The sequence below is a fragment of the Otolemur garnettii genome, unplaced genomic scaffold, assembly GCF_000181295.1.
Source record: "Otolemur garnettii isolate 467f Iridium unplaced genomic scaffold, OtoGar3 scaffold00068, whole genome shotgun sequence".
Lineage (NCBI taxonomy): Eukaryota > Metazoa > Chordata > Mammalia > Primates > Galagidae > Otolemur > Otolemur garnettii.
This window is the reverse complement of record NW_003852463.1, coordinates 7,573,563-7,585,722: the sequence shown is the minus strand read 5'-3', so window position 1 is coordinate 7,585,722 and position 12,160 is coordinate 7,573,563. Positions and strand designations below refer to the sequence as shown.

General features: G+C 38.5%; 1 protein-coding gene across 1 annotated transcript in view; it reads left to right on the top strand.

Annotated features, from left to right (window-relative positions):
* The window catches only part of PNO1 (partner of NOB1 homolog), a 14,260-nt gene extending 5,985 nt beyond the window's left edge, over nucleotides 1-8,275 (top strand). The window contains exons 6-7 of the mRNA XM_012807427.2: nucleotides 6,112-6,182; nucleotides 7,198-8,275. Coding sequence (XP_012662881.1) covers nucleotides 6,112-6,182; nucleotides 7,198-7,265 — 139 coding nt within the window. The 3' untranslated portion in view covers nucleotides 7,266-8,275. The remainder of the gene's footprint in view (nucleotides 1-6,111; nucleotides 6,183-7,197) is intronic.
* The last annotated feature ends 3,885 nt before the right edge of the window (nucleotides 8,276-12,160 follow it).

The following is a 12,160-nucleotide window of genomic DNA, read 5'->3' as shown; positions in this document are numbered from 1 at the left end:
AAGAGGAGGAGACATCTACCTAAGTCCAGAAATAATGCCATTTAATATCATCTCATTTTGCTCTAAACTGAATGGCTCATCATTATTTAGAAGCTATATTTTACACATTCTTTATACTTTAGGGATAACTAGACTGGGTGAGGTGGCTCACACCTATAATCCTAGCACTCTGGGAAGCTGAGCAGGTAGATTGCCTGAGCTCACAAGTTTCATACCAGCTGAAGCCCAGAGTAGAACCCCATCTCTTAAAAAATGGCCGGGCATGGGTGGCACCTGTGGCTCAAAGGAGTAGGGCACTGGCCCCATATACCAGAGGTGGTGGGTTCAAATCCAGCCCTAGCCAAAAACTGCAAAAAAAAAAAAAACAGAAAGAAATAGCTGGGCATTGTGGCAGGTGCTTGGGAGGCTGAGGCAAGAGAATTACTTGAGCTTAAGAATTTGAGGTTGCTGTGAGCTATGACCATGGCACTCTAAAGAGGGTAACAAAGTGAGACTCCATCTCAAAGGAAAAAAAAGAAGGATAGCTATAATAATGCTAGTGGCCCTCTTTACCTAAAGCTAGGTATATTACATTTTTTGATCTTTTATGGATTGAGCCTACAATCAGAAGTATGGAGCTGTGTGAAAACCTTTTTGGAACTGGAAATTTTAAAAATGCAGAAATGTATACCACATTTTAAAATATTATATACAGATGTTCCTCAGCTTACAATGTTGGTGTGTCTCAGTAAAACCATCATAAATTGAAGATAAATCAGAAATCAAAAGTGTGTTTTTGACTTACGATATTTTAGCACATGATGGGTTTATCCATAGGTAGCCCCATTGTAAGAGTGTACCAAATGTGTATCATTCTCAGGTCATTCTAAAGTTGAAAAATCTTAAGTGGAATCATCTGAAGTCTTGGAGTGTCTGAGTAGGCCTAAAAGCTTTTGTTTAGAAATCCAAAACTGTCAAATGATTTGCTAATGAAATTAGGGTTAGTATGTCATGAAATTTATAATTTGTAAATTTATAAGTATATTTGTAAGTGTTAACTTGTAAGTTTAAACACATTTTTAACAGCTTTATTGTGTCATAATTTACATGTAATAAAATTTACCTGTTTAACTAGTTCAGTGAATTTTTGGCAAGTGTTTTACCACACTCACATAGTTCTCTTACCCTGTAAATTCTCTCACACATCTTTGTAGTCAGTCCCCTGCCCCCACCATGTTCCTAGGCAGCCACTGCTGTACTATCACTATGGTTTTATGTTCTCTGAAAATTCATTTAACACAGCATATAGGTTTTGGTGTACAACTTCACTTAATGAGCATGTTATTTTGAGTTATTTCATTTTGTTGGGTATATCAGTAGTTCCTATTTATTGCTGAGTGAACAGGGGTTGGGGTGCTGATCCCCATACAGGAGAAAATCCATGTATAGCTTGGTGCCCTCAAAATGTAACTACACCTAGCATTGACCAGAAGTCTTATTGCTAACATAAACAGCTAAATAACATATATTTTGTATATCATATGTGCTACATACTGTATTCTTAGAATAAAGTAAGGTCAAGCTTTCGCTACAAAAGAAAATATTGAGAAAATAGTAAGGAAAATACACGTATTCATTAAGTAAAATTGGGTCATCATAAAGGCCTTCATTGTGATCATCTTCAGTTGAGTAGGCTGAGGGGGGGGGGCTTGGTTCTATCTCTGGGGTGGCAGGGGCAGAAGGGGTGAAGAAGGTAGAAGGGGAGGCAGCACACTGTGTAACTTTTTGGAAGTACGTTGTAGTTTGTGTATGACTTTGCTTTTTTATTTCTCTAAAACTGTTTCTGTGTGGTAGCAGTCTTCTTCCATTTGTTTAGCTTTAGTGCTTGTGTCATAGAAGGGTCCACCTTGTAAAAGAAGTCAAAAGTAATCAAAACCTTCCTGGCAGATTGGTATCAATTTGTTATCTGGCTCAGTTTCTTCTACATCTTCCTCATTATCTGGCTCTGTTTTGGAAACGTTTTCTCCATCTTCTGTTAATTCCTCTGGTGTGATGTCTGTTAGCTTTTCAGTTTCTCCAAGATCTGGATCTTGACAGCCTTCATCTTTTTTGCAATACCCACAATCTGTTTGGTGATTTCCTTGATTGACTCTGCTGGGAAATCCTGTGAAGTCTTGCACAACACCTGGACAGGGTTTTCTCCGGTGAACTAATGGTTCTGGACTTGCTAGCTTTCATGACTTTTTCTGTAACCATCATGGCATCTTCGATGGTATAATCCTTCCAGACTTTCATAATGTTCTTGCTCTCAGGGTTGTCTTCCAGACCATTGATAGATAATGCTTTCCACAGAGTACTGTGTGTCATGAGCCTTAAAGATTCGTGGCTCGGCGCCTGTGGCTCAAGCGGCTAAGGTGCCAGCCACATACACCTAAGGTGGCGGGTTCGCATCCCCAGCCCGGGCCCACCAAACAACAATGATGGCTGCAACCAAAAAATGGCCAGGCGTTGTGGCGGGCGCCTGTAGTCCCAGCTACTTGGGAGGCTGAGGCAGGAGACTCGCTTGAGCCCAGGAGTTGGAGGTTGCTGTGAGCGTGATGCCATGGCACTCTACCCAGGGGGATAGCTTGAGGCTCTGTCTCAAAAAAAAAAAAAAGATTCGTATGACTCCCTGATCCAGAGGCTGGAGACACTGTGTTTGGAAGCAGATAAACTATGTTAGCATCTTCAGTGTTGAACTCATAGGATTCTGGGTAGCAAAGGGCATTGTCCAATACTAAAAGAACTTTAAAAGATAGTCCTGCTGGCAGGTACTTCTTGACTTCAGAGACAGATCTTTGATGGAACCAGTTCACAAAAATGGTTCTCACTGTCCAGGCCTCCTTGTTGTACAGCCAAAGATAGGCAGCTAGTGTTTTACCCTTTCCCATTAGGGCTTGGTAGCTAACAACTTCATAGGTAAAGGCAGTCCTGATCATAAACCTGATTACATTTGCACAAAACACCAGTGGTAGCCTGTCCGTTCCTCCTTTACATCTGGGTGCCTTTCTCTTCCTCGTTAATATAAATGTCCTTTGTGGCATTTTCCCCTACAACACAGGGCTTTCATTTGCATTTAAAACCTGTTTAGACAGATGCTCTTTGTCCTCAGTGATCTCTTTCTTTCTTTCCTTTTTTTTTTTTTTTGGCTGTAGTGGAGTGGTGTCATCATAGATGCAACCTCAAGCTCCTAGGCTCAAGTGATCCCACTGCCTCAACCTCCTGAATAGCTGGCTATTTTTTTTAGATTTGGAGAGACAGGGTCACAACCATGTTACCCAGGCTAATCTCAAACTCCTGGTCTCAAGCAACCCTCTCACCTCAGCCTCCCATAGGCATGAGCCATCACACCCAACATATAAGTGATACTTTTGATGACCTGCTAATAACCTGGCAAAATGCACTATCAGGTGAGCAAGATCTAAAACTAAAAACAATTTGTCCTAGATATATTCAGTATAGCAGATGAGAAATAATGTTGCCTACATGTTTGAAATCTCGTCTTTTCCAGCTATTGCCCTGTTAGTTCTTTAGGTAGCAAACCTCACATTTTGACTATTCTTGTTGTCTTTATTTCCTCATCCTTCATGCTGTATTTTAAATGATTTTATTTTTATCAAAATGAGACATAAGCATAGTTTAAAAACTGGAAGTTTTTGCTGTCTGCCTCCATTTCACCCTCTTTAGAGGAACCGATTTCAACTCTTAACTAATTTTAAAAAATTATTTGTCTATATTTGTGGATATTTTGCTTATATTCAGCTTCCTGATGTATTTTTCAGATTCACTATTGACTTTCTACCCTGAAAGATGAAGATTGGCATCGCTTCACCCCTCTCCCGCCTCCACCACACACGCTCAGCTTTTCTAACACTCCGGTTTTCTGATTCCTCCCCATCTTCTCCACAGTCACCTGTGCTTTTGGTAGATGAGTGTTCAGTCTTACCTGAAAACAAAAATCAGTGTTCAGAATATTTATAGCCAAGTCAGATGGAACACTGTGATTGCTTTATCCTTCCTTTGCCCCACAGTTTTCACTTGAGGTTTTATTTATTTATTTAAAGAGCTTTATTCCGTGTTGAATGCCTGTGTCTGGGCCAGAACACAGGGGCTCAAGGGGTCCTGAGAAAATGTGCCCCTTGTGGAACTAATTCTTAGGTGTCTGCATGCTTTCTTAATTTTCAGCGTGCTATTACAATTCCCTAAAAAGCTGTGCATTGTCTTTATTTCCTGTTGTGTATTCAAACGCAGCAGACATTGTAGACACCCTCTCTGCTTTCATCCTTGGTACACTGTCGTCATCCTGGGTTCTCCTTTGGTATGGCCTCATTGCTGTTAGAATCCTTTGGTCCGTCCCTTCTGGAGTCTGTTTCTCGATGTTCGCACTGGCAGTTCAGGCATCAGTTAGTTGTATTTGGGTCTGAAAAGTCAATTCCTGCCCATCCATCTGCTCATCTTCCTTTCAGCCTTTCGTACTGTTACCCTCCTCTTACTTCTTTTGGGTTTATGTCTTTACTGTCATTTTAGTGAATTTTGGGGAAGGAGCATATCTAAATGTGTTAATCCATCTGCAGGTGTCTGGAGGAAGAGCATTACAGAGGGAAGAAAAAGCACAGAGGTCTTGAGTTGAGAGCATGTCTGTCAAAGAGCAAGGACTGACTGGCTTGGCAAAATATGCAAGGGGGAAAGTGGTAGGGAATGAGGTCAAGAATCATGGGACCTTGAGCTCACCACAAGGACTTTGTTTTTTGCTTCAAGTACATGGGAAGTCACTGGATGATTGTAAGTGGGGCTGAGGAGGACAGGATGTGAGGGGCAGAGCAGGTGGGTGGGGTCAGTAGTTGGGAAGTTCTGGTAGGGTCTAAGAATTATTGATATTTATTAAGTGGTATAAACTAGAATTATTGAAGGTGGTGGAGAGAGTGGGACGTTTGAAATTGAAATTATGGAGGAGTTGCAGTTTTTGGTAATAACCAATTCTAGGGTGTGACCGTGGAGGGGAGAGGCTAGGTGAATAGGGTAGACAAAAAGATCCAATATTGTTATAAACTAAGAATGCCAAGGACCACAAGGTTTGGGCGTTAGAATTACCACCTTCTTGGATAGTGGAATTAAGAATGATGATGGGAATGGTGAGAGAACGTGAGTCAGCAGCTAAAGTCAGCTGCTGATCTTTGAGGATGATCCACAGGAGCTCTGAGGACTTCAGTCAGGCAGGGTAGTAGGTGATGTGGGCTGAGATAAGATTCAAAGTTGAAGGTGTTTTAGGGAGGAAGTGTGGGGCACGTGGTCTGCATTTATGTGGCATGAAGAGCTGGAAGGCATCTGCCCCCACCCCAGGTCCAGTGATATGTGGTATGTACAGGAAAACTTGGCCACGTTTTGAAAGTTGTGTTTTAATTAAAACAAGGTGAAGGGAATGGTAACAAGTGAAAGATGTGGAGGGTTTAGCTGATGACCACTGTAGAAGGCACAGTGAAACCACTTTGGAAGATAGATGGACTCAAAAAGGCAGTTCTCCTCTTATCAATCTTATTTGAGTAATTTAAGTAAGGAAAGCCCCTTAAAAGGTCTGGATGATCCTCAGAGTATTAAATTCAGATAATCTTTAGAAAGCTTTGCTTTTGAAACCCAAATATGTTGTAATTGAGTACAGCATTACTTGCATTTCTAAGAATCTAGTAATCAGCTCTGCCAGTGTATTATCTTGGGCAGGTGTTTTGATTTCTTGGAAACGTATTTATCTGTAAAGTGGGAATATGTGTACCTAATCAAAGTCATGTGAGGATTTAATGTCTGTGAAGCCCCTAGCCCAAGTTACTCGATTGTAGTCATTACTAACAAACCTTAAAGAACTTTTTAGTTTAGTTTTTTTATTTTTTATCTTTTTCTAATTTTTTAATGGTATAATTCATAGACCATAAAATTCATCTTTTTAAAAAGTGGTTTTTAGCATGTTTGCAGAGTTATGCAACCATCACTACCACCTTCATTTTGGACTCTAGCTCCATCAAGATTTTCCAGTTTTTGGCTTACAGGACTTAAGGGAAGAAATGCTTCTGTTGCTAATTTGCGTTATTTTATTTTTTTCAGGAAAGTTCATATCCTTGGCTCTTTCCAAAACATCAAGATGGCAAGAACTGCCATTTGCAATCTCATCTTGGGTAATAGCAGTTCATTTCTTTTGGGTTTTCTCTGGAAAGAATAGGGAATTAATTTAGGAATTCAAACAGCATTTCTAAAGCACTTCAGAGTAATGTTAAACATAGCAAGTAGAAACCGTTGGGAGCTGGCAAATATGGACCTGGAGAAAAAAGTGTAAATATTTTTGCTTAGATTCCATTTGTCTGTCTGCTAGAGAGAAAGTATTTGCTGGGCACTGTTGCTTAAATCTTTGCTGCTTTCCTGATGAGGTACACAGAGAAGCCGTTCCAGAACAGCAGGGAACATCACATCTTAGGTTCAACAAAAAAGGAGCTGCTGAATAGCTTCCATCAAGTTAATTGATCCGTTTAATACCATTTGCATGATTTGCATTAAAGCCAGTGCCTTATGGTAGAGTTATAGAATCTTAGCAGCTAGCTTAGAAAATCTGTGGGGTTCTGCTTTGGTCCCCAGGCCTGGCCGACTGCCCCGTTTTGAAATATTTTAACAACTCAGTACCTTTTGGCTCTTAGAAATTTAAAATGTTTTTTGGAGAATATTTGCGTATGAATTCCTTTAAAGCTTTTTTGGTTTAAGGTAGATCCAACTTTAAAAAATTGTAAGTGAAGCCCTCAAAAAGCTGTTCTTTCTAGAGTTATAGACCCTTTCCCCAGTACAGTTGGCCCTCTGTATCTCCAGGTTCTGCATCTTCAGATGCAACCAGCTCCCAATTGAAAATATATTACAAACACATAAAAAGAAAAAAATACTACAGATTTAAAAAGTACAATATAACAATAATTTACATAGCATTTACATTGTATTAGGTATTATAAGTAATCTAGAGATGATTTAAAGTGTATGAGAGAATGTGTGTTGTGTTCTATACAAATACTACATCATTTCTCATAAGGGATTTTACACTCTTTAGATGTTTTGGAACCAATCTCCCATAGATACCAAGGGATAACTGTAGTTGCTGTACATGTGAGTATATTTGAATATATAGACTCCTTTTTTTTTTCTCCTCTGCAGGAAATCCTCCATCAAAGGTTTATGGCAATATTAGAGCTGTGGCTAGCAGAGCAGCAGATCGATTATAATGTCAAATCAGAGACTTTCTATCTTTGGACTCCAAGAAAAAGACATGACATTCTACAATTGGTCATAAGAAACCATGTGAAGAATTTCAGTCACTTTAAGCCTCAGTCACTTCTTCCATTCTCTGCCAGAGCATAAACAGAAAGGAAAGGTTTAACAGCCTTCACACACCACAGCTTTTAGGTGTATTTATTTACATATCAAAATTTAGTATTTTTATTATTCTTACACATTAGGTATAATTTATAATTACTTTCATTTTAAGTCACACAATCGCAGATCTATGTAGCTTGTAATCCTCTCATTTGGAGGGAGGCTTCTTGCTTAAACAGTTTTGTGTGAATTTATAAGTTATTTGTGAATTTATAGCATTTTATAGAAAATTTATAAATTTTAATTAAAAGAATCGTTTCAGAAATCCTTCTGTGAAACCTGTTCTCAAAACTGTGTGGTGTGGTGTGTATTTTAAAATCAGGTCATAAACAGTGGTCTTAGCTGTTGTATATGAATTAATAAGGGTTAATCTTTGTACTGATGTGCAGTTTTTAAAATCCAAGACCTACATTACAAGGTTGACGTGAGGAAAGTTTCTTATTTTTCCAGGAAGTATTTAGTCAAGACATTGCCAATGTTGAGTATATAGATGCTCCTCAACTTACAATACAATGATACCTGAATAGACCTACTGTAAGTTTAAGTATCACAAGTCAAAAATGTAGTTAATACACCTGACGTCCTGAACTTTACTCAGAACACTTAGCCTGTGGTTAGGCAAAATCATCGACCACAAGCTAATAAAGTGCTGAATTTCTTAGAAAATGTATTGAGTACTCTACTGAATGTGAAAAACAAAATGGCTGTGTGGGTACTCAAAGCCCAGCTTCCACCAAATGCCTATCACTCTCACATCTATGTAAAGTTGAAAAATTGTAAGTGGAGCCATCATAAAGCTATACTCCATAGTAAGGATGAAAGTACAAGAATGTCTCCTCTGCCAATAAAAACAGTTCTAGAAATGCAATAGATTTTTTATTAGGGTCTGCCTATTTAAATGTGATTATTTTCCTTTTTAAATGGAAGGAACTTATTTTTAAACATGATTTTGATACAATCTCGTACATCTTTAAAACTCTTGTTGAAAACTTGAACTTTGATGAGAGTGTTAGAAAATTCTTGGAAGAACTAAAAGTATTCTTAGCTTGTTTCCTTTGTATCAGTTATATGTGTCATTGTTCCCAGCTAGTTTTTTTTTTTTTTAACATGTCACAAAATCAAAAAGGCTTAATATTTAACATCACAAAATCAAAAAGGCTTAATATTTAATAAAAATAACAATGTTTAAGGACTAGAAACAAAAACCTTGTAAAGAATGAACAAAGAGGCTATGTTGACCAGTTTGATGGAAGTATTTCAGATTGCATGTGAAAACCCCACACTGTACCCCAGAAGTGCATTAATGTACATAGTTACCATTCAATAAAAAAAAAAAATGAACAAAGATAAATACATTCAGAAATCAGACAATTGCTGCAACGAAATATTGAACAATAATGCAAAAAAAAGTAACATTCACATCGTCAAGAGTATGTCCATTATAGAATGTTTTGAGGTTCAGTATGGAGAGATCGGTTAAAGAAAAAAAAAGTTAACTGATGATTCCCAGCTAGTTTGTACATAACATGGAATTGGATGGATATACTTACATACTGTGAATTCAGTTGAAAGTTGCTGAAAATGTCCCTGCCCATTTTTTTCCTGTTGCAGCACAACAGCATGGAGAAAGTACGTATATGATGTCAACTGCAGTTTGAGGCTTTCATAGTCTGGAGCCTGTGAAGGCTGCCAGATGTACTGGCACACCCTCACCCTTTGCCCAGGAAGTATGTTCAAAATCATGACTACTTGGTGTGTACTTTCTCAGTTAACGTCCTCAGCTTTAATCAGGTTTTCAAAACACTTGGCCAGAATGAACTGTAAGTAGGTAACCATAAAGGTTTTGGGATTGATTTTTAAGGTACTGAGGCAGGAAGTTAAGAGGATGATTTAGATTAGGAAGTATGAGTTCTATATTAAAGGGAAATAACTGAATTAACTTCATTTTGAAGATCTTCGAGGTAGTAGAACTACTAGTAGTACAGGGGAGCAAATGTATTTCCCTGAAAGCTGTCTAAATACAGCTGGGATGCTTGATTTGGGGCCCATCCTTAGCAAGTGTTTGTATCTCCCCTGCCCCTGGGGTGGGGGTAGTAGTACTAATTAGGGCTTGAAAGGAGAGAAAATGTTAGAGATAACCCAAATAATTCTTGAGATGCAAAAGGATAAACTAGAAATAGAGGTATTAAATTTGATTGTATCATACTGGCAGGTGATCTTAACAATGTGGGTCAAATAACTTGATTAAACTTTTCCCTGAAGGGCCAGGACACTATTTCAAACCTTATTCATGCTTACGGATATTTCTATGGCACTTGTTGTGCTATATTGTAATTATTATGTATGTCTGTAAGGCCTCATGTCTAGTACATTCCTGACTTAACAGTTCATACATGTATTGAATGACACACCGCCTGGGGGATGAGCCTAGGAGAAGAGTATTTTCTGAGATAAATTTGTGGCTGAAAAGGGAAGAGACTGTTGGATTTCCTCCTGGTCACTACAAGATATTCTAGGTGGCATGAGACTCACAACTCTCATGCTACCTAGAACTAGGATGGTAGGGAAGAAAGATCATGCTTGTTGGGCATGTGGTAAAGAAACTTCATTTTCCTGATCCTAGAGCCATGTTAACCATGCTTAGATAGGGACAGCATGCTTAAGTTACTGGAAGCAAATGGGATGCATACAACAGCCATCTATGACCTGCAAAACACTTCCACTGTGCCCATGCAAATTACTGCTCTGATCAAAGAAATCACTAGGTCTTCTGGAGGCTTGAGAACAGGGACACCTATTTGATCTGGTTAGCTCACAGATTTTAAGGCCCAAGGGAAGTGAAAGGTTGAAATGAAAATGGACTCGAACTTAAATTTTAGCTACTGTAATAAGAACATTTTAAGTGTGTAGATGTTTTTGAAGACTAAAGGTTAATGTATAAAGACGTGAGCTCAAAGACCCATTTTTTTTTAAGTCCCAGAAACTATCTAGAAAGATTTAAAAAAAAAAACTGTAAAATATATGTAAAATGTACTACTTTCATTTTTCTAAGTGTACATAAATTCAGCAACATTAAGTTCATTCACATTATTGTGCAATCACTGTCATCCATCTCCAGAACTTTATCTTCAGTAACTAAAGCTCTATCTCAAATAGATTTTCATTTCTCCTGTCCTCGGCTTTCAGCTACAGGAATTTAAGTGGAATCACAAAATGTGTGCTCTTTCTGACCGGCTTATTTCACTTAGCATAAAGTCTTTGAGGATCACCCATGTTATAGCCTGTATCAAAATTACCTTGATGTTAACAGCTAATATTCTGCTTTTTATGCATTCATCTCTAGATGATACTTGGGCTGCTTCTACCTTTTGGCTGTTGTAAACAATGCTGCCAAAAACACAGATGTACAAATACCTATGTGGACTCCCTGCATTCACTTCCTTTGGTTATATATCCAGAAATGGAATTCCTGGATCCTGTGATTATTGTGAGGAACCATCATACCTTTTCCATGGTGGCTGCGCCATTTTACATCACCACTGGCAATGCACCCAGGTTCCAGTCTCCCAGCACCACTTGTTTTCTGCGAGTTTTTTGGTAATAGTCCATCCTAATGGATATGGAGGCATTTAATTGTAGCTTTGATTTGTATTTCTCTAATCACTAATGATGCTGAGCACCTTTTCATGTACTTACTGGCCATATTTATATCTTTTTTGCAGTAACATATATTCAAGTTCTTCATATTTTAATCAAGATTTTCATTTTTGAGTTGAAGAGGAGGTCTTTATATATCCTGGGTATCAATCTCTTATCAGAATATTTGCAACCATTTTCCCCCATTCCGTGAGTTGCCATTTATTTCACTTTGTAGATAGGTGTTGACTCTTTGTTAAAAGGAGATAAAGGGAGCTCTGGGGCTTTTCCATCTACTTGTTCAGGCTTAACAAATCTATACTCCTAGGACACTCTAAGGAGCCACAGAACCCAGTCCTTTAACTAGCACGCACCTGACAATCTGGGTATTCTAGGTACAATACATCCCTAAAATCCCACAACTCATCTGCACCAGGGATGTCACAAATATCTCAAGCGCCTGTTGTTACAGTGCTGGACATGAAGTACTGTATAGAGTTACTAAGTCAAAGTTGTTGAATGAGTCTCAAAAACTAATTTTTATGCAGTGAAAGTTCTGAGTAGCATTTATTATAAAATCATAACCAGAAAAAACAAGATGTTACATGCTACTTCATTCATTAAATACTGAGTAAACACTTAAGAACTAGGTAATATTCTAGACAACTGGAGCCAGCAGTGAACAGACAGATCACTACCTTTGTAGAGCATTCATTTATTTTACTCGTTAGGTAGGGAAGACAAAACAAGTAAATGATGTCAGAAAAGGAAAAAAAAAAAAACAGTAGTAAAGAAACCCAGGTGAATTTGTATTTTTAAATAGGGTGACCAGGAGAGTTCTTTTTGAGCCAGGACATAACTAAACATAGACGTGAAGACACTCATTAGGTATAGGAGTGGGGTGCAGCGGGAGCAGAGAGCACAAGACTAGAAAGTCTGCCATGGAAGCAAGCCAGACTCCAGGTGCCACAGGAGGGTTGAAGGGCTGGAGCAGAGAAAGGGTGAATAGTAAGGGGTGAGAGCAAGGAAATAATGGGGGGGGGGGAGTAAAGAGTCCCACAGGCTTTGTATGTTTTTGTCATGACAAGTGACTTTTTACCCTCTGATG